The sequence below is a fragment of the Crocodylus porosus genome, unplaced genomic scaffold, assembly GCF_001723895.1.
Source record: "Crocodylus porosus isolate Cpor-Errol unplaced genomic scaffold, CroPor_comp1, whole genome shotgun sequence".
Taxonomy (NCBI): Eukaryota; Metazoa; Chordata; order Crocodylia; family Crocodylidae; genus Crocodylus; species Crocodylus porosus.
In genome coordinates, this window is record NW_017728886.1 from 20551153 (window position 1) to 20574469 (window position 23317).

Consider the following 23317-nt stretch of genomic DNA (forward strand, 5'->3'; position numbering starts at 1 on the left):
GAATGGTAGGGGACTTTGCCCCACTGCTCTAGTCCATTCTTAGACTGTTCCAGGATGTGACTGAAGCAGTAGGGCAATGCCCCCTCTCAGTCTGTTCCCAGTACTGATTTGTGGAAGTGTGGGGAACATTGCCCCACTTCTTTACTCCCTTCCTCCTGGATTAGATTTGGAGAGAAGCATACAGATGCTTAGTTTACTCTTGCAAGAGAAATACTCTCACGAGGGAGATCTACCAGGTTGACTCCTGGAAGGAGAGATCTACCAGGTTGACTCCTGGAAGGTTGTCTTCTCGAAGGGCATTATTCCCCCAGGAGAGATTAAGAGAATATTTGTACATATATCTCCTCTTCTACCAGAAGAAATGTAGAAATGGGAGAAATGTAACACCTGTATGTATTAAATAGATTTCACTCTCTTCCTCAAAGGATTTTCCCTCTATATAATCGTAGATTCAGGAAAGCTTTTAAGCCTGTGATTAAATTTAAGTAATTTATTGTGTGATTTCTTGAATCTAAATAAATGTATGCATGTGTGTAAATATTTTGGTTAGATTCAAAACTGCTAGACGATTTCTGAGATTTTGAATGAAAAAATAGTATACTAAGAAGTATGAGAATTTAATATGTGTAATAATATTATTCTATGATATAGAGTATTTGGGAACTTTTAAAGTATGTTGCAAACAAAAGATGTATGTAATCTTTGCCTTTTTTTTTAATGTCTATATTTTGTAATGTATTTATACATTAGAATTTAGTGGTTCCTTAATACTTCAGTCTGTGATGTGCTGTGGTAAAAATGGCTCTCCCTGTGGCCCCAACCTTGTCCCTCTTTTTATCCCTCCTAATTGTTCACACCGTGCCTGTGCCCAACAGGCCTACCTGGGACTTTTGGAACTGTCAGCTGCCCGTGAGAAATATGACGAGTTCTGTGTTCCAATGGTTATGGTTCCTGCAACTGTATCCAACAATGTACCGGGTTCAGATTTCAGCATTGGTGCAGATACTGCTCTGAACACTATAACTGATGTAAGTCTGTTCAAGCGTGCTTACTAACAAATCAGTTAGGTTGCTGCTAACTGAATTGGCCAAAAGTGGATATTTTTATAGACCGGAATGCTGGAAATAAAATTTAGAAAATGTATTGGTTACATAATGCACGTCATGCTCATCAAAGAAAATTTTCCTATTGAACTTAGCTGTCTCTTTGTTAGTTTGCCTCAGAAATAACATCCATTTTCTCATACTTCTGTATCAAAGACTCCATTTTCATGTTTTTTGCATTTTTAAAAACTGTTTGATTTTTAGAACTTAAACTAGAGCCATATTCACAAATAACATTTTTTCACACACACGCAAACACACACACATCAACAGCTAATGGCAAAGCATGGCATGCAAAAGTGAAATCTCTACTGTAAATCTATTATTAGAGTTCCTAGTCACAGGGTCATTTTGTTATCAAAATAACGATCTGTTTCTGAATTGTCTAGTACATAATTGCAGTCTAATAAGATAAGGAGAAAACATACTCAAATAATTATTTTAAAAACATAGTTTAGTTTTGTGATCCCAGTTGGAGGGCTGGCTATTTAAAGTTTTAAAATATATTTTACATTATTGTAAATGTAGAAAAATTAACCTACAGTAACATATTAAAACATAATCTAATTTCAGAATCAAAATTTAAATGTATAGCTTATCTCCAGTCACTATGGGCATCTTTACATGAGGGATGGAGAGGGGATGGATGCTTTAATAGAAGGGCTCACAGCATCTTATGTATTCAGCATCCTATGATTCAAAATGGTGGTGGGGGTGCTTTAATCAGAGCTTGTTCAATGAGCTGTAGTTAAAGTGTCCCTGCCGCTGTTTTGAATCATGGGATGCTGAATACACGAAGTACTGAGGCATGCTAATTAGCATGTACCAGCAGACTTGGTTAATCAAGACTGCTTTGATGCATGCTGATTAGCACACATCAGAGCATGCGTCGGGCACATGTGTAGGTGCCCTATAGAATCAACTCATCATTTTATTTACCTTCAACAAGTGTAGATCCTTGTGAATTATTTGAATTTTGTATTCCATGTCAAGATTATAAACAACAGACCAAAATTTAGTTCTAAATTATTTTCCGCAGAAAGTCTAAATTTTATATAATTAGTCCAATTTCCAGTTCTGGTAAATAAAATTCTCCACCCCAAAAAGATTGACACCAAACCGAGGTAAGTAATATAATGCTGTAGTGCATGATGCCTGTCTGTCTTCTTTTCTTCTTAGGCTTTCTCTGTGTATCTAACTGGCACCTTTTTATAGAATTTGTAGAATGTTTTGCATAATTTAGGACACATATTAGTATTCGTTCTTTTTTACACTACACTTAGAAATATCCTAGATTTCATATAACTCCATTAATTCACAGACAGACAGTAGTCCTTTATTTTAATATAATAGTTTTAGTTGATATATTTTACTAATAAAGATCTAGAGTTTTGGTTAGTTTTTTGTATTGTATTTTGCTTAAATATTGTTGTGATACAATATAAAATGGAATTGTTCAACAAGCCCTTGAGTCAATTTATCTGCACTGAGAGCTAAAGTATATTTGACATGCTCAGCGTTGAGCACCTGAACTGAAGCTGTGATAGACCGCTGAGGGTGTGGGACATACATAACAAATACACTGTTCAAAATGGCGTCTATTGGAAGACAGTTAACAATTGTTGCAGAACAGGGTTCAGACGCATGTAAAAATTGAACTGTCCATAACTGACTGAGAGCTGATTTGCAATTATGTGAAGTGTTGTGACTCTAACACCTGGGAGTGGGAGTAAGGACCCAACTTGATATGCCATTCAGAGAGTAAGTTGGGGTGGAAGAGTGAGGGAGGGGAGTGCTTGCACCCATGCTTTTTCACTTTTTTGCTTCTCCTTCTCTCCAAAATATGAATTCAGTAAACTTCAGTAGCCTGCAGATGACCAAAGTCTGCAGTTCGCTTGCCTGATTGGGGAGAAGTAGATCTCTTTTTGGCTCCCAGGGTTTGTATGGGGCTAATGAGGGGTTGCAGTTGAATAGAGAGTGAAGGTGCAGCTGGTTGTTAGAAACAGCTTTTATTGACAAAGCATTGCAAGGGAGCTCATTGATTAAAAACTCTTAGCAAAGGGGGGAAAAAAGAGACAGTATAGCAGTGTTTCCCAACCAGTGTGCTGTGGCACTGAAGTGTCCCATCAGAAATAAACAGGCATGCTGCAGAACTTTGCCATGGCAATGAGCTACAATAGGTATAAGGATGGGGAATGGCTTAATAGGTGTGCCACAAATTTTTTACTAATGTTCCTTGGACTGGAAAAGGTTGGGAAACATTGCAGAAGAGGTCTGGTTGTGTACCAGAGCTGCCAGGTGCAGGAAGGAAAGGAGTTAATGCAGCATGGAGTGTGTGGTGGACTGAGCAAGCCAGGGTTGTGGAACGGCTGGTGTCCACTCAAAGGACTGAACTGGTTCAAAATAGTGTTGTTTTTCCAGGCTCATTTTTGAACCATCCCACGTGGCTTTAAACCTGTTTAACAGGTGTGCAGTTGTTTCCACTTCAGGTTTAAACCACATTTAAACCATCCTAAGGATTATGTTTATCCAAAAGGCTGCTAATGTACATAGCTCATTTCACCTCTAGGCCACACATTCAAATGAAGCTCCATAGTGATCTCTCTGTAATATCTGGCTGATATCTTTCAGTGTGATAGTCTCAGTCTAGGTCGTGTAACAGATCATGGTAAACAGACTTATTGAACTTCCTGTTGAATTCAGTGAACTTCTAGAAATAGTTTCACCGGAACATCTTTGGCACACAAACACACTACTTAAGTACTTCAGTAGACAATATTTGAAGTATTTGAATAGTGCAGTATTGGATCTTCTACCCTTGTAGTGCTTGTTCTTTAAATAAATGTGGCATGTTGTTAATATACCGACACCCTTTTTGAGCACTAAAGTGACCTGACATTAAGTTCCATGTATTCAAATCAACTATTTTATGTTGTTCTTTTTACTTAAGTGCTAAAGTTCTTGTCAATTTGCAGTAAGGTAAGTACATAATCTGCTCTTGTGTAATCAGGCGTCTAGTGTGTGTGGGGTGGGAGATGGTAATTGTCAGAGCTTCAAAATATTAATGGTTGCTAGTTACTTTTCCATGCTGCCTGTATTAAAATGTCTAAAAAGTTTCTAGGCTCAGGAGAACCATCTTAAATGCAGTTGTAGATACTGAACTTATAACTGACAATATTTGCCCATACTCAGAGACATTACACCTTTCTATAAAGCAAGTGCAGTTTCTTGCAAGTAGGTGATGCATCATATACCTGATGTTGCCCAGGATAGTACTTGGGTCATAAAGGCTAGAATAAGAAATTAAAGTCTTCCCTAACCACTACTAAGTCCTAAAGTAGATGAACTCCATATATCATTTACATAAAGCTGATAGTCATCCGGTGGTACTTTGGCACTATCTCAAGTAGTTAGGCCCAGATTTTAGGGATTGATACATTCAGGATTGTAATAACTATGCCTGCTTTTCAGAAGTCACTAAGGGCTTATCTACTTTGTGGCAGCAGTGAGTCCTGGCCAGAGCCACCCCTTGGGGGCATGAATCAGGGTGACTGCCCTGGGTCCCGCACTCTGGGGGGCCCTGTGGACAGTGCCGTACAGGTCCTGCAGACAGCGCCATTGGCACATGCTGAGAGCGCCACCAGTCTGCGCCACTGCCATGTGCCGCTGGCTTCATACTCTGGCTGCTCAGCACCTGCCCGCCCCCCCCCACTCCGCCCACTCGCCACTCCACCCCTCTCTGTGCTGCACCCATTTGCCACCCCCACGGCTCCCCTGTCTCGCCACCCCATGCCCCCCACACAGGTCCCACACAGGCTGATATGCCCCAGGCCCCGCACATCCCTAGGGTTGGCTTTGGTTCTGTGACAGGGGTCTGAGTATGTCCTGCAATCTGTGCCCATGGACATGCTTCAAACTTGGTTGTATGCTAGTGAGGCTACACAAGATTCATCCCTCTGAATCTGTTCTTGAGCTCTGGTATTCCTGACAGCAGTTGTCAGGGGTGAGTTTGGAGTGGCCTCACTGACATACTTAAATGCAATACAGCGTAGGCTCAGGTGGGCTGGACTTAGGTGGGTTTACTTGTGTCCCTCCACATGAGCCTTGCTACTGCCACAATTCAGGTAAACCTTAGGGTAGTGATTTTGTCATGTTGGTATCACTGACACTCTCAGAGTTGCAGCTCAGATACTGCCTAACCTGTGTATCTGTGTTATTCCATCAGTTGACAATCTTGGAGCAGTCTTAAGTACTGCTGATGCCCAACTGAAAACAAACTAACTCAGCTGAAAAAATCTACTTGGTGACAGGCCGCATAGTGATGCAGCATTATCTAACTGCATAAAAAAATCTGGGCTTTAGCATACCCACAGTAGGGGTCAAAAAATACTTAGCATTTGACCAATCAAATTTTGTCAAATGATGATCAAATATTTCAAGCGTTCATTTATTATAATGATAAAAAGAGAGGCTTTAATTTTCAATAAGTTTAATACTTTTTATTTTAATACATAAGTTTAATACATAAGTATCTAACCTACTGAAAATTAAAGAATCTACTTTATTACTACACACACACACACACACACACACACACACACACTAGCATCTATATATAACAGTTAACATATATTGGCTATCGTAGATAATATTTCAATATGTAACTGATATAACTTAACTAATATATATAAAATAACAGTTAACTAATATATACACACACACAACTAACTAATATATATTTTAGTTAACTGTATATATATGGATTTCAATTTCATTGCCTCCCAGTAACAGTTAACTTGTATATAATTTAACTATTATTGTGAAGCAGTGAATAACAATTAACTTGTATACATATACATATATATTATAACTTATATAAGTTATTTATTGCTTCACAATAATAGTTAAATCATATACAAGTTAATTGTTACTGGGAAGCAATGAAATTGAAATCCAAAAAATTGTAATGAATTTTTATTAATGTTAGGTAAGTGTAAATGTTAATGATATTCAAGATAGAACAGTTCTTCTTCTAAATATTTTCTGTTAATTGGATTTGGGGAAAATATTATAGAGTCAATAAGGTTGAGAGTTTATGAGAGTGCTATATAAGAGATGAGTACAGAATAGCACATATCATAAAAAAAATAGAATAAAATTGGTATGGTACAGCCAAAGCTTGTGTAGCTCTGAGCACCAAGACCTAAAGTCTGTTGCAAGATTCTTGGATACTATGGTTCTCTGGCACACCACACTTAAAATTCTCTCCTAGCTTCATTTGAGATGAATTAGACAGCTTGCAGCTATTACTTCAGGGCCATGATAGACAAGTTTGTTTGTTTGGTTTTCTTCATGATCATGAGAGCTAAAGCTTTTGAAATTAAATCTGGAATTCTGTAACCAAATGTCAAGTAATACAGGGTTTTCTCAACACATTCTGTGCCCTGTGACTCTACAGATCTGAGGTCCTAAATAAAGTGAAAAATGAAATTAAGGGTGCAGACAGAAGTGACAGTTTTTGTCGGATCTGGCCACAGAAAGCTATCTATAGCTGTGAGCAAACACAAGTGCATGACTGCAGACCACATCAGAAATGGCTATCAGGTGAAAATCTGAACCCTCATTACACGAGGGTTCAGATGAAGACTTTTCAAAACAGAGCGTCTTCTGTAACTTGTGTCTGTCTGCCTGTCTCCCAGCCTCAGAGCTGTTTTCAGAATGGGAGAGTGGAAAGGGAGAGGAAGGAGTTGAGTCTAGGGTTTTTTCAGCCCCTGCTGGATGGTAAGGTGGGTGTACTGGAGCTTCCACCTGAGGTGCGGGGACTCCAATTCACCCATCCTACCCTCCAGCATTGGCTGGAGAACCACTAGAAGGAGTTCCCTCTGCTCCTTCCCTCCCCCTCCTTCTGAAAACAGGGACATCTGGGAGGGAGGAGGGGCTGGGCCATGGCTAGGGGAAACTGGCTGCAGGCTGTAGCCAGCAAGTAGATTCCCCTCCCCTCTGGAATCAACAGTGAACTTCTGTACAACAGGAAACTGTTGTAACTCAGGATGCTTCCTGTAAAGCGTTCTGAGTTACAATCAAGGAGTTGCACTTCTGTCTGTGCCCCTTAATTTCAGTTTCTTCAACAGCTAGCAGAGCTAGCAGAGGTAAAACAATGAGGAGAAACACAATAATTGAGGAGCAAAAGCATAAATTAATGATGGGCCTGGAGATGCTAACTGAAAGAATAGATCTGAGCAGGAAATGGGAATAAGAGAATTTTTGAGTTAGTGGATATGGAATTAAGTGTGAAGAAAAGGGATAGGTATCAGCCCAAGATACTGTTTGGAAAAGAGGAGCAGAAGCATGATAGCCCTAGCCAACTGTGAAGGGTAAAGACAGTCTGTTAGGGAAGCAGCTGAAGAAATGGATGAATCATCTAATCCTGATGGGTAGGGAACCAGCAACAGCAAAGTAGCTGGTAGGGCCTTAGAGGCTGAAGTAGTGCACGTTGTTGAACTTTAATATAGTTTATATTAAAGGCACATTTATAAAGTTTAAGAGTTGATTGATAGATCAAATAAGCATGCAACAGGCACAAGCAGTTAGTATTATAAAGGCGTATCAGCAGCCTTTTGAACCGGAATACTATAGATTGTTGATCTATAGTAAATGTTAATTTTGTATTAAACTATCCATTAATCATTTCTGAGCTCTCTATTTATTATGTGTAACCTAACAGTCACACAAGCTTTTGTATCTGGTAACAGAAATGTTAGGTTGGTGCATATAATCATGTGATGGTGATAGTACAGTCTTCACACCTTTACTAAAACCACTTGCAAAATATTTAATGCAAGTGACATGTATTTTTCATGATAGAGTGACTAAATGATTGTACCAGTTACTGCTTTCTCTCCAACTCTGCCGTTTCCCCAAAACCTCTACAGCTCTGCAGATATGCTCATTGGTGCTTTGCTGGGACCTAAGCTGCTTTGAGGTTGTACCAAACAAGACTAACTCCCAAATTGATTTTTTTTCTATTGGAAGGAAAAGCTCTTAAGAAGGCTGGCTAAGGGTTGAGACAATGGCTGCTCTTATGATGATTTTTTTTCCATCAGGACTTTTTACAAGGCTGATATTGGAAGAAAATATCTTCCTTTATTCCTGGCACTTCTAAGCACTTCCTAATAGGGCAGCTTCTAAAGCTAGAAATTAGAAACAGTTTTTTCCTTGATTAATCTTTAGGTGAAATTTGAAAATTTTTTTCTGAATTATCCTGGATTGGAGTGGACTTGAGAATTGTGAACTTGTCCTCTGCCTCCACTCATGCTCTCTCCCAGGTAAATCTTACCTTCCCCCATTACTGCACTGCCAGCTTGCCTGGTGATTTCAGTGGGGCAGTCTGATTGGGTGGCCTGCAGAGCTTCCCCAACTCAACTGAGGGCCTTATCAGACCTTAGCCTATAAAATGAACAGATGTTAATCAGCTTAGTGCTGTTTGGCTTATTGAAGCAGTCGCACAGTTAAGGCAAAAAACCAGCTCTGATTGCCCCTCACCTGCACAGCTTTGACTTGCCATTAGAGGCCTGCTGTGCAGGGACAGCACTAGGGGAAGGGCAGTCTCACTGCTCCTTCAGGGCAGAGTCAGTGCTGCAGCCCTGGTGTCTCCTGTCGCCCCTTGGATTGGCTCTGCTCTAGTGAGCCAGTTTGGGGTAGGGCTGCCTCTCTGCTGCCTCTCACACTGGCTCTGCTCCCAGCCCTGCTCCTGGGAGCAGAGCTGGTGTGGGTGGCAGTGAGAAGGTGGAGCTCCCACCTGCTCAGATTGACTCACTCTGCTTCTGGCAAGGTGCTGTGCCCTGGCTTCCTCACTCAGCCACTGCCTTCTGGGATGCTGGGGGACTTCAACTTGAGTGGAAAAACTATGGAGAATTTAATGGAATGGGAGCAAATTTCGACAGATTATAGAAAATCCTACCCTGGAGTGGTGTAACATTAAACTGTAAAATGAGTACTTTAAACCACATAAAAATTGTTTAATGTGCAGCTATTCTAGGGGTTAAGAGCTCCAGAAGCTGCCTTGAGTACTGTGTAACAAGGCCCTAAGGTGCTGTTGCACCCACTGGTTTAACAGTCAGAAAAGAGCTGACTAGTTTCAGCTCTTTTTGTTTGAATATAAAAGGGACCAGACTACTATGAATCTCAGGAGAGGAACAGGATCAAGTACTGTTAAGACTTAAACTTCATTTTGAGAATCATGATGTATATGGGGATTTTCAGTTCTCTCTGTCTAGTGGTTGCTCAGGCTTAATGAATATTAAAGAAGAATTGGACTTATCCACTCACTAAATTAGAACAGATGCACATTCTGTTGTCCTTTATCTCCAGAATAGGGTGCTAGGAGTGCTATAGTACTGCTGTCAGCAACAGCTCAAACACCTCACACTACATTTTTTTTTTCTGATTGTATAGCATTTGGGAACTCCATAATGACAAAAAGATACATAATGCCACTTTTCTTGAAGGGATTTTAAAATGTTCCTGCAAACCTGTTGACCAAATTCGTTTGCTTATGTGAAATTCCTGTATTTTATGGACAATAATCAAACTGCATGCACAAAATAGGTGTTTCCAGGTGTATGCTTTTAAAAACACTCTTTGAAAACATGGACCTTATTTTCACACACATGCATACATATATATATAATGTCTCTCTGAGGCTGATAGAGGCTTGTCTTTACCTTCTAAGACAACAGAGTAGCTTAAAAATTAGCTTTCATAGTAGTAGTACATTCATAAGCATTTTCTTCCATTTTTAGGGGTCTTCTGGATAACTTAAAAAAAACACCTTTAGGATATAGCCTACATGTTGCCCATTTACCTTTCTTTTCGAAGCATTACTTCCACTACCTTTATGCTGCTTACATTTCTGCTTCGCTTCAAATCTCTGCACCATCTACTACCATTTTCACTTCATACTAACTCACACTAACCTCCTTTTGGGCTTTCTTCAGAAGAGCACTGTGCCAATGCGACCCAAGTGCACTGTTGTGGTATTTACAGGACGTTGTGTTTTTTTTTTCTAAACATCACCAATTTTGGTTGTGGGGTTTTTTTGTGCCAATGGAAAGCCAAACCTCCCATCACATGCAAGGAGCCACTAGCACAATACATAATAACTTATCATCCATTGGCAAGGAGTGAATCACTAATAATGCTTGTACCACTGCTTCAGGCTTATGAAAGTTGTCTGCAATTATATGAGGCGCGTTCCCGCTTTGAGGAGTTTTGCATACCTATCTGTGTATTGCCTGCTACTATTAGCAACAATGTACCAGGCACAGACTTTAGCATTGGTGCTGACACTGCCTTGAATGCTATTGTAGAGGTAAGACTGCATTTCCTTTTAAAACTAAAACCATACAGTGTATAGTTTTAAGATACCAGAAAGACCTGAAAATGTCTAGTTTCCTGAAAAATATAGTTTAAATCATTAAGATTCTCTGACTGGAAAGTTGTCAATGTTTCTATGTCTGGTTGAAGATTAAATTGATTAAAATTGAATTAACTACACCAGATGTTGTTTAGCTTATGGTTTGAGGGATTCTTTTAGATAATGTGATAGACTCAGTATTTCAATGCATTAGGGCATTTGTTTTCACTAATAATAAAGGTTCTTGTTGTTTGAATTAATTTGTTTAAAACTACTTGCTATATAAAATGAAGCAAGAAAACATGCGTCTTTGAAAAGTAAACACAGTGATTACAAATGCAGTGACTAAGGCTGCAGTTGAGGGGGTATGAACGCACATACTTAACTTTAAGCTTGAGTAGTGCTTTGACTTTGGTGGAATCAGACATTTGCTAACTGTTAAGCCTTGCTGAATTGGGCCTAGTGACTGCCACACAAAATATTTAAAGTGAATTTTATACATTGGTTATGTTAATGCTTGTGTCACCAAAATTCTTGACGTGTGAAATATCATCAATTTTGTGCAGGTTGCAATTAAGATTTTCAAGCTTTTCATTGGAAATGGGCCAGTTGATCAGAATGGGCAGGTTCAAATTTTGTTGAAGGGCCCACTCTGCTTATTGCCACCAAAGATGTAGTTTTCTCTCCATGTTATAACACAAACATGTTCCGATATTCAAAATACAGGATTTTATATTTTTCTAATACTTGTTCCTTAGTATTACTTGAAAAACAGAAACGTCAACTAAATCAAAAGGCGTTTTTTAGTGTCTCTTTATTTAATATATTTTCTTTATTTTCTTCCAGTTTTTGTCACTGAAGCTTACAAATCATATCGATTTTGTCATCAACCTTAGAAAGATGTGTCCCTTGCTACTGTGACATTTTCCTTAATGTCCAACTATTCTAGTATCAGCACAGAATCTCCTTTACTTTACACGATAGCCTTGGCGAATAGGACCATTCCCCTGGTGGGGGAGAATTGCAGAGCCAGGGACTTGAGCCTGTCTCTCACAACCAGATGAATCATCTAATCACTGGGCTATAGAGTCAGCTCAGGCTCCTTCACTCTCTCCTATTTAAGCTGTTCCACTTCATAAAAATAATTACCAGTTTATTAGGCCAGAGCAAGAGTGAAAGTGAAAAATGAGTAAGTAGGGCATTTGGGTAAGACAGGTTCAATATGTTAATATATACTCAAAGTGGAGCAGCTCCAATGAAGGAGATTGAAAGAGACCCATGCCATGCCATGAAACCTAATTATATGATAGCCAGGGTCTTCACCTAGGTGAGGTTTGTTTCCCTGCTGTAAATCAAGCAGAGCAGAGATGTGAGCCTGTCTGTCTCCTCACCTCCTTTTTTGTGGGGTGAGAAAAATTCGAAATGTCTTGGTTTCATTCTGGCGCAGAATGAGAAAACGGTGGCAAGAGTATGACCCTGTGAAACAGAGGCAGGGCAGAGATGTTTTTACCATCTTGATTTCTAAATCTGAAAACAGCAGATCAGAGTAGCATGGCTTATGTCAATGAGGCAAAAGCCCTCACCAGAGAACGAAAATATGGGAGAAATCCCCAAAGCATAAAGAGCTCTAAGTTTCATAGAGTTGACTATTGCTATTATATCCCTTAGCTATTGCTTCTATATAATGCCATTTTACTGTAAGTAGCACATCTTTCCACAATCCTTTAGATTCAAAATGTGTTGCTACAAAAACTGGCCACATTTCCATTGTTAGTACCTGATACTACAGGTTGCTGTAATGTTAAAGAATAATTACTGGTTTTAATATTTAGATAGCTAGATACTACATAACATAGTACTTAGATACTTCTTGGAATGGCATACTCTAGACAATGAGATGGAACCATAGCATACCCCTGGTGGAACCTGGGAAAAACTAGTTATTGAGATGAAAAACATTTGATTAATAGATTCATACTCAGGTTTTAAAGCTAGAAAGGACTGTTCTCATCATTTAGCCTTATCTCCTGTATAGCAGTCAACTATGCTTTTCCCATAATTTCTGCGTCTAGTTTAGAGCAGCTGATCTTATAATAAAGAATCCCTGTATTACAAGCACCCTTGAGCGGGATAGAATCTTTCAAGTTAGTGACAGATCCAGGTAGTAGATCCGGGCTTCTCCATCCAGTTATTCTGAGATTGAAAGAACAGTGAAAACATTATTAGACATTGTTTTTTCTTCAGTCATCCTAACCATTGGTAAAATAAAATATATTACAAAATACTATATATTATGAATTATTTTACATGTTTCAAGGAAAGGCCAGTGTTCTCACAAACAATTAGAGATACGAGATCCCTTGATTTTAACACTCAGTTCAGGATGTGGTAAAGGGGGAAGTTTTTGAAAAGTGGTGTCCTTTTTGGTCATTTTTAGAAAGTGTCCCTATGAACACTTTCATTTCAACAAGACGTGAAAATACCAAGAAGCTTCTTGAATGCTATTTGAATTGAGAGATGCTTGGTAGTTCATGTTAAATCTGTGTCCTGTGGCTTCTGCAGTTCTTAGCACAGTATTTATTGCTTTTATCTTTTTATGAACTAATGTTTGTAGGTTATTGTTTGTCTTAGCTTAAATAAAACTTGCTGTCACCTGTATAAGCCTACAGATATCATCTTATACAGTGTAGGTAAGATGTGGTTAAGGTGTCGGGTTCCCATAATCTGTGTGTGTTCCTGGGCATGAAACTGGGGTAGAAACTGGCTCTAGCAGAAATTTTAGGAGAATCTGTATGGATATTACATTTAGGGAAACAATCAGTAGAAACCACAGACTGTAGCCTATTAAATTCCAGTTATAAAGACAACTGGTTAGGGCAGTGATATGCAAGCAGGTTGTTGGTCAACCCAGGGATGCCACAAGATCTTCTGAAAGATGTTGAGGTGTGATGAGATAAGCAGATAGGGGCAGGCTCATGCCTGGCCACTCTCTTGCCCCAGCTGTCTTGTCCCTCTGCGAGGAAGTAAATACTGTAATTTTGTAAATGCGGTGCTGTGCAATTCACAAAAGTGTATATAGGGTGCTTTAGGTCTAATGAGGGGTGCCTTAAGTCTAAAAAGATTTGACAGACACTGGGCTGCAAATTGTTTAATTGTAATCAGAGTTCAATCGGAGCCTAGCCAGACTGTTTTATTCTAGATCACAGAACATGCTTCTTTTTTTATAGCTTTGTTTAGAAGACCACCCCACAGTTTTAAGAACGCCCTCAGAAGTGCGTATGTCCCCCAAACTTCATTACTATTATAGCAGTTTCAGGAAGCAGCCAGCCAGAAGGATAAAATAAGCATTAAATATATTTGTCAAGTGACTCTATTTTTAATATAGAAGATGTAACTTTGAAGAAATGTAGTCCTACAAAATAAAATCATCATTGACATGATAGCATTTCCATTCGAATGCAAAGTTTAGTAATCTTATTATGGTGATAAAGAATTATTCAGTATATGGTAACAAATTTCATGTTCAAGTTGCTAACGTTCTGTGCTTTGGTTAGACATGTGATCGCATCAAACAGTCAGCCAGTGGAACCAAACGTCGTGTGTTCATCATTGAGACCATGGGTGGATACTGCGGTTACCTGGCCAATATGGGGGGCCTTGCTGCAGGTGCTGATGCTGCTTATATCTTTGAAGAGAAGTTTGATATTCGAGAGCTCCAGGTATGCAGTATGTTTGTATTTTAAATGTCCTGGTCAATTTTAAAAGGAGTCTAAAAGCATACTTACGTAAATCTTAATATTTGTGCATTATTTATAATAATAACAAAAGTAATAATATAGAGATGATTATGATAATAATGTCATAAAAGCATATTATACTTTGCATTAGTAGGTTTTGCCACTTTTAAATCCATTTCAGACACATTCATGCCTGTTTCAAAATATTCTGTCAATGTGAATGCACTTTATAGTAGACCATGCAGGCAGTCAATCCTCATTTATGGTATTAAGCACAGACAGGGGGCCAAAAATGCAATACCTAGTCACACTGGCTTCATTACGTGGATGAATAATACTTTAAGTTTCTGCTTATTAATACATATTAAATAGGCATAACTGAGCAAAATAAAAAGGAAAATTTTGTTTCATGAAATAATAGAGAAGTAGGTCTGCAAGGGACCTCTGGAGATTATTTAGTCCAACTCCCTGCCTGAGGCAGGTTCATTCCTCTCCAAACCATCCTTATCTAAGCTATCACTAAAACTATATAGGCAACCCTGTCGCAGAACCACAAGGCATAGATAGCACTGTAACTCATCGCAGGTAGAGCAGGGGGGGACGATGGCAGTGTCTTGCTGCTGCAGGGTTTGTTAAAACATGTTTCAGAGACCAAGGAGGAAGGTCATTCCCCCTGCTACAGGGGAAGGCAAAAACCCCCACAGTTCATACCAGTCTGACCATGGGTTAACATGTCTTCCTGGCTCCAAATGTGGCAGTTGGTCCCACCCTGATCAGAGGGGCAAGATTCTCTAGTCAGGAACCTCTGGGTTTTAGTCCTACCAGGAGCATTGGCACCCTCCAGTCAAAATCCCCAGTCCTGGCTGCAGCCAACACGCGATGCCTCTGAGCGCGGAAAAGAAAACCAACCTTGACATTTGTAACAGAAAAAAGTGGGGAAATCCTTCCCAGCTCCATGCAGCAATCAGCCAAGCCCAGAAGCCTGGGGAATGCCCATAGTATAGTATAAATATAGCTACACCTAGATCATCTCTGAATAATGGCTGTCCAACCTATACTGTATGTATCTACTGCAGGATTTATGCATCTTCAGAAGTATCTGGTCTTGTACTAACCACTGGAGTTGGGCATATGGTTTTAGACAATTTTAGGGTTTGATTCACTGTCAAAATTCCTGTGTTCCCATGTAAATACATGCATCAAAGCATGTATACCAAGCTCACTGCTATCCCGCTGGATTGTATGTGCCCAAAACGCAGTGCATGCTATTAAAATAATAGTTGTTGGTAGAGGTTGGTGGAAGAAGTTAGTATTAAGCTCAAACTGGTGACCTTTACTTTTATTGGGTGCAAATGGACATGCAAAAAATTCTTGATCATTTGAATGGCAGATTTATCACGTTTATTTCAGCATGGTTTGCATGACTTGTTAAAAACACATTTATTTTTTCTAGGCTAATGTGGAACATTTGACAGAAAAGATGAAAACCAGCATCCAGCGTGGTCTAGTGCTGAGGTAAGGTGATTTCTTTAGACTGTTCCATGAAAATGAATAGAGTTTTACAAACCTTGTTGCCGTGTAGAATCAATGAACAGGCTCAGTACTTTCTTAGCAGGAATTTATAGTGGAAGAAAAAGTGAAACTGAGGATCTGGTCTAAGCCCTCAAAATAAAAAACTGAAGCTTAATTCTCATTTTAGCTATCTTCTGCTAATGATCTGGAGTTTTAAATTATACCTTCAAGTGTTGCAGTTTAACGTAAGAGTGAAGAAAATGGAAAAAGGAGATTACACAAAGCTCTCATTTGCTTTTTATTGTTTTAAGGATGAAATTTACTACTGTGTTGAGGGGCCAGCAGAGGATCAGTGCAGTTCTTAAATCTGAATTACCACTTGGAATGTCTTGAGGCAGACACATTGTTCTGATCATCTGCATACAGTGGCATACTTTAGACTTCACCTGGTGTCAGAGAAATAAAAAATTTCCCTGTCAGGCTTACCCTGACAGGTGAAGAAGTGTCCTACATGTCAACTTCATATTGTCTAACTTTGCTCCTAATCTAGTCATAGTGGCTTTGAACTATTTACTCTTAAGGATACTACTGGTCTGTCCTATATGACGGCAGCCTAAAGCTGTGTTGTCAGCATTTCCATCTGCCTTATGTTCTAGACAAGCTGGATGCATCTGTATCAAACCTTAATTTTCTCTTTTTCCTTCCCACATGACACCTAAACTTAGTTTCCACACATTGTATCAGGTCAACTTTCAGAGCTCTGGATCTCTTCAATCTCGTATCGAGACTATGAACGAGAAGCAGAATTTCAAGAAGATGCCACTACTGCCTTCAAACATACCTCTTAAAAACTCTCTCATGAATGAGTCTGTTATCAGTTATGTTCTGATGTTGTAAGGAAAGCCTAGAAAAATCTTGTGATAAATGTAACTATCATGTACTTGTAATAGGTTGGTATTAAAACATTTGGGGAATAATTGATCACAGTGACATGTGGTCCATAAAACTGGGAAAAATAAGGATATTTAAAATCTACTAATCTGCAATTCAGACTTTCCATCATTTCTTCTGTAAATGATGTCAAGATCTGAAAGAGGCCATATGCCTCGCTTTCTTTTTGCCCTTGCCTTCGCTGGAAATGAAGACACAGTCAAAACCTGGTAACAAGCATGCTAAAACCTGGTGTAGGTAGGGCAGCTTGCACTATAACAGCTAACACCAATTAAATACAATATTTTTGCATCTGTACACAATGATCTTAAGGTACGTTAACTAGCATGGTTTTGAATCTTACCTTTTTTCTCTAGTCGGCTCTCATCAATTTCAACCTTACCATCACCTATTGGACTAGATGTACCATTGATCAGACCCAGTCTGGTTCTTGCTATGTTTCTTCACAGACTTTACTTCTTACTCTTAAAACAATGAGGAAGCAAGCTCCAGAGTCTGGGAAGTGAGTTGTAGTAGGAAATCACTAGACCTATTCACCCAGCATGCTAATTTTATCTTCAAAAGTACACATGAAGGGAGATAAACTCGAGTTTTGTAGCTGTGGATATAGACTTCGTATGTATTAGAAAAGGGGTGTCCAACCTGCAGCGTGGGTGCCACAAGTGCACAGGCAGCCCCTGTGTGTGACACATAGCAGACTGAGGAGAGGACAGGCAACACACTGGCAGATAGGGCAGGGAACAGAAAGCAGAGCAGATAATTGGGCAGGGAGCAGAGAAAGAAGCAGAAAACAGGCCTGCTGATCAGGCAAGGAGTGTGGGGCTGGGGGCAGAAAACAGAGGGGAAGGGGATTAAATTGGCACTTGGGGATGATGAGAGGCTAATTTGTGACGTGTCTGCCAAAAGGTTGGCTCCCACTGTATTAGAACATGGATCTAGGTCTTTGTAATAAAATTGCTTGATTATTTGCACATACTGTGAAAGACCAAACATAAGTGTGGCGGAGATGGAAATAACTGAGCCCTTCGGACTGATCCCAGGGAGCTGGCATAACAGTTGTCAGAGTGGGACCTGCCCCTCACTTAGTGTCATTGGTTTTGTAAAGGAGGCCATTATTTACTAATCTGTTGCCTGTAATTGGCCTGACTATGTTTGGTGTTACAGGAATGAGAACTGCAATGAGAATTACACAACTGACTTCATCTATCAGCTGTATTCTGAGGAAGGAAAAGGTGTGTTTGACTGCAGAAAGAATGTATTGGGTCACATGCAACAAGTAAGTGAGATTATAAACTATTGATACTATTCATCGAGGATGTGTAAAGGGCCTGCCCAATTCTAGGACTCCCAACAACTTTACCTACATTTATTTTTACTCCTGAGATAAAATGAATGTAACAAAGGGAGTTTTCCTCCTAGTGTTGTTAGCCTCACTTCATTTTCCTTTAGGAGGCAATCACAGCAGATTCTTTCTGAATCTGTGTGGTCCTTCTCCCCTAAACTGCTTTGCTCTTTTGTTTTCCCACATTTGTGTATAAAAAGTGACAGTGTCTTTTAATACCCCAAAATGACTTATTTTAATACCTTGCTCATAGGCTCCCACAGCACCTCAGCACCACTTGAACACTAGGAGAGGTGGGATTTAGGCTGATTTTCCCCACTCCTCACCATGTGCATGGACACACACACACACACACACACACGTTAAGTCTCGGTGTGGGTAAAAATAGATTGTGTTGGGCTCTGATTCCAGCAAAACAGGGAGGGTAGGAGGATGGACACAGGTGTTTACACACAGAGCTGAAATAGCAATTACCTGGAAGTAGCTCCAGTTGTCCAGGGGAAAAAGTAATACCTCAGATACTTCACAGGTACCTAAAGTGGAGCAATGAATATTTCAGTCTGTAGAATCCCAGGATAAAAGGCTGACAATTCAACATGTGATTAGAGGTAAAATCCAGCTTGGCCTCATAGGTCCCTTCAATCTTTAGCACACTTGTACCCCGATAAATAATGAAACAGGGTTAGGTGCTTAGACTGCCAATATGTCAGTGGTGCTTCTGAAAGGTGTTTTGGAGAACAGCTGACTGCATAGGGCTAGCCAATAGGAAACACTAAGCACAGGGTTGTTTGAACTCCTGCCTCAACCTCCTGAAATGCAAGTGCCTTGGTCAGCACTACAGTCCAGTTCTCTTTGAGGCACCTGAGTAGAGGCGGACTGGTGATGCTGCTCACCTGTTACATGGTACCTAGTAGATCGAGCCCAGAAAGTGGGAGGCTTGAATTCTAGGCCTGATGGGATTGAAGTTCACAGCCCCCAGTTGCCAGGAATGTCAGTCTGGGCAATGGCAATCTCCAACCCCTCCTACTGCAGCTGGAATACTTTGCAGCCAGGAAGAGAGAGAACAGGAGGGAGCATGGGCTGTAGCTTAGCTGGTAGGGAGGAGCGCTAGTTCTGCTCCCTGCTCCCTCGGCCACTTGTGCATTTTATATTAAACTGATAGAAACCTTACATTGGTGAAAAGTTAGGAGTAATGCCTCCAGCTGACTGGTTAATGCCTGCCAAGAGCATTGCATTCAGTACAGAGGTTGCAGCCATGATCACTGAGCGAACGGACCAGATCACTGGAGTTTAGGTGCTGCTGTGCCTTGTATCTGGATCACAGCAGAGCTTAGGCAGGAATTAGGGAGCCAGCCTCTGATGCCCAGAAGTCTTTGTGTAGGCACCCAGGAATATTGGCAGTCCAAAATGAAGTTAGTTGCTTCTTTTGTGGCTGTTTTAGTGGAGTTTTTCTGGATCATTGTATGAACTTAAGCAACAATCACTGTATGAACTTAAGAAACTAGATTTACCTAAGTTCCTCCAGGCATCTAGATCTAGTCCTAAGCACGTTGCAGAATTAGGACCAATAGGTCCAAAAGTCCATGTGAAAAATTAAGGCTTCTTTAGAGACCACATTGAGAGTCATGGCATGAAGTTAATGCAAATATGTGTGTGACTGTGTGTGGTGTTTTTAAAAGGCAGGGGAGAAGGCAGACAAAAGGGTGACAGGCATAGCAACAGAGGTGGCCTGTGGGATGTCTGACCACCTAAAGCACCATGGTCAGTGGGGACCACATGAGCAGCCGGCACTCACGACAGTGCTCTCTCTCCCCCCGCCCCACTCCAGGCAGGAGGAGCAGTGCCCAGCCCACTCCCTGCCTCCAGCCATTGCTCAGGAGGAGCTGAACTGGGCACATGTGGAGGGGGTGGTGTCTGCTCCAGTTTACCTGACTTGCTCCTGCACAGCAGCCGTGGTGCCTGCCCATCTACCTGCCTGGTGCACCATGCTGCTTTGCCTCTCCACTGGACTGCACCCCACGATCCTGCCCACCAGCTTCTGCCTGCAGCAGCAGTGCTGAGTTGGGGAGAGAAGGGGGCACCAAAATATGGTGGGGAGCACCAAAAAACAAGCTTGCCCAAGGTATCATTTTCCATAACTGCTGCGCAGAGCCAGCCTTAAGACCAAACACAGTGGGTGGAACTGAAAGGCATGCATGCATGATTCAAAGTTAACCTCCAACTGATCTGCAATTGCGTTTTGAACTTTGGCAGGGCGGTGCCCCTTCTCCGTTTGACAGAAACTTTGGGACGAAAATTTCTGCAAAAGCCATTCAGTGGATCTCTAAGAAACTTGTGGAAACATACCGGAAAGGTGCACAATACTTACAGCTATTTTACCATCGTGCTCTTTTCTTCTAGTTAACTTGGAACTAGTCAGCATCTCAGTCTGCTCAACTTTTGCACAGTCTAACTATGGCAACCAGTTAAGTAATGGTCAGTTATATTGTACAGTATAGTTCTTCTACTCTCGTTAGCTTAGTTGAGCTTTCTGCAATATTTTCTTAATGCAGGGCTCGGCAACCTATGGCCCATAGACCAGATCCAGCCCACAGAGCCATAGGATCTGGCCTGCAGACATGGGGCTTTGGCGGTATTCAGTGGCAGGGGACTTCAGCAGCAGTCGCATTCCTGTGGGGAGCCACTGTTGTTGGGAAGAGCCGCAGAGGCAGCTGAGTCGTACTGCCTTCCTGCCTCTGACCCGAACCAGGTCACTCCAGGACCTAAAAAGGTTGCTGACCTCTGTCTTAATGTGTTTCTAGTTAGATGGGACCAAAATAAAATATACTAAAGGGACTCGAATACTGTTGACCATGGTTTGTGTGCGATTTTGTTAGTTCAGTCAGTTTTTCATATTTATAGGAACTGATGATGTCATAGTTACATGTGTTCTTTTTTGTTTTGCTTCTTGGTGGCTGCATGGAACACAGAAGAAGGTAATATGTCTTCTTTAGGAATTGTTTCATAAGGCACTATTTACCAAGGGAAAGCTAATCTAAAATTTGAATTCATGTGGCATCATTTTGGGAAGTATGATCAGTTAAGTTCATTATGTTTTATTGCTCAATCATCAAACTAATTCATTGAAATGAACATCTTCCTAACATCATTAAAGCACTAATTCAATCGTTACTGTCCATTTTAAACTGAACAGAATTAAGACTCCTCCCAGGAATTTGCTCCTCCATTTGTTTGTTTTTTTTTAAGAGAAAAGAGGTAATTTGCCCCTGTGGATGTAATAGAGTAGGAAACTAAAACTATTTTTTTCTCCCTTTTAGGAAAAGTATTTGCCAACACCGATGACACTGTTTGTCTTCTGGGAATGCGCCGGCGTAATCTTGTTTTCCAACCTGTGGCTGAGCTTAAGGGTGAAACAGACTTTGTGTAAGTAAAAAAGGCCCTCTGTGGCCTTCCTCTTCCAGCAGCCTTCTCTTTCATCACATCTGGCACAGTCTCCTTGTTCCACCTTTAAGATGCTCTACCACACAGCCCTGGCTAAAGTTTTTGATTGAAGTACTTAAGATATTGGATTTGATTATCCATTTTTCCCATAAGCACCTTTAGACTTATTCCACACTGGCCCTAATGCTCTGGGAGACTTCTCTCAGGATTCACACAACACCCCATCCTTTCCTCCCAATCTACTCCTAGGGGTGTTTACAAATCTCTCAGCAGTTACTATCTAGGGCAGTGGTGCTCAACTTTTTGGCTTATTTGTAAAAAAACCAAAACAAAACAACAAACAAACAAACCTTAAAATCAGAAATAGGCCAAGGGAGGCGCAGGCTACTCAAGGTCTCAAAAGCAGCTGCAACATTCAGCTCCTAGGCTCTGGAGTTGCTTGAAAAGTTGCCAGCATGTCATGGTTGTAGCCACAGCTTTTGTGCAGCTCAGGAGCTGAGCACCACCCTTGCTGCTATCTTTTCCCTGGTCCTGAATTCAATGAAGAGGAGGGGAAGCAAAACAAATGGCAACAACATTTAGCTTCCTGGCTCCAAAGCTACACAAAAGCTGTGGCTTCAGCCAGTGTCCTTAATTGGTGCGTCACAGAGCCAAAAGACTATGCAGCTTGGAAGACTGGTGGCTCTGAGTGCTGCTGTCACTGCCACTCGTCCTCGTTTTTCCATGCTGCTGAATTCAGCTCAGCAAGGGGAGCAGAAGACAAATGGCAGCTGTCCCTAGGCTCCAGAGCTGCCTGAAAGCTAACATCTCTAGCAAGTCAGCACAGATAAGCCTTGCTCATACCCTCTTTTCCTTTGTCACTAAATTCATTGACAGGAGTGTTCACATGCCAATGACAGACCATTAATACCAGCTTCAAAGGCCACATCTGGCCTGCAACTCTGATCTAGGGTGTTGCAACAGATTGGCATTACAACTGATTTATTATACATGCCCACCTGCCTCTTGAGTACTTTCTCCCTTTTTTTTATTCCGTTTGGATTTTCTCTACTCTGTATGGCACCTCTACTCACTGAAAGAAGCACAAAGATACCAGCAGGATTTGGCCACTGATACACTTAAATGAACTGTGCTACCTGCAACAGCAGAATTAGAACAAAGTTAACTTTAATTTAGTGAATTAAAGTTAATTCTCTAATTAAGAGAATTTGGGGTAGTTCATACAGAACAGCTTTGACTGCTTTCTTTTCCTCACTTCCTAAACAGGCACAGAATTGCTAAGGAACAATGGTGGCTGAAACTCCGGCCCCTGATGAAAATTCTGGCGAAATACAAAACTAGCTACGACGTCTCTGATTCAGGGCAGCTGGAGCATGTAGCGATGCACAGACCGAAAGAAGCAGAAACTGGGGCCATCTAAAGGAATCCTTTTAGATACAGTTGTAATAGACCTACATTGTATGTAACAATGCTTTAGAATATATTGGTTACAGCTTTGTTTTGTAACACTTAAATTATTGTATCAGCACTTTATGTGAAATAAGAATTTAAAATCTCAAATTCCTTGCCCAGTATTTGTCTTAGGTTTAACAGAAGACCTAGCATCTAACAAACAAGCACCAGTTACCTAGGCAATCCTTTATCAACAGTAAGTGCAACATAATTCTATGCACTCAGTGGGATAATCTGTTCATTAATTGCACTTCGTATCCAAGAGTATTCACACTCCAAGTATATGTAGAAGGCTAGCTTTATGTCAAATTACAGGTTATGTTTATGTACCCGAAGTGGAATAAAGTACCGTTGCAAACAAATA

At 40.6% G+C, this 23317-nt stretch overlaps 1 protein-coding gene across 5 annotated transcripts in view; it reads left to right on the forward strand.

Annotated features, from left to right (window-relative positions):
• Positions 1–23317, forward strand: part of PFKP (phosphofructokinase, platelet) — an 86590-nt gene extending 63273 nt beyond the window's left edge. The window contains exons 16-23 of one of the 5 annotated variants that reach the window (XM_019530823.1): positions 876–1028; positions 14073–14237; positions 15709–15770; positions 17883–17994; positions 20314–20413; positions 21030–21035; positions 21378–21483; positions 22768–23317. In XM_019530823.1, the coding sequence (XP_019386368.1) occupies positions 876–1028; positions 14073–14237; positions 15709–15770; positions 17883–17994; positions 20314–20413; positions 21030–21035; positions 21378–21483; positions 22768–22921 (858 nt within the window). In that variant the 3' untranslated portion in view covers positions 22922–23317. Of the gene's footprint in view, positions 1–875; positions 1029–10320; positions 10474–14072; positions 14238–15708; positions 15771–17882; positions 17995–20313; positions 20414–21029; positions 21036–21377; positions 21484–22767 lie in introns of all 5 variants that reach the window. The other 4 variants (XM_019530814.1, XM_019530830.1, XM_019530848.1 and 1 more) reach the window with 4 other exon arrangements.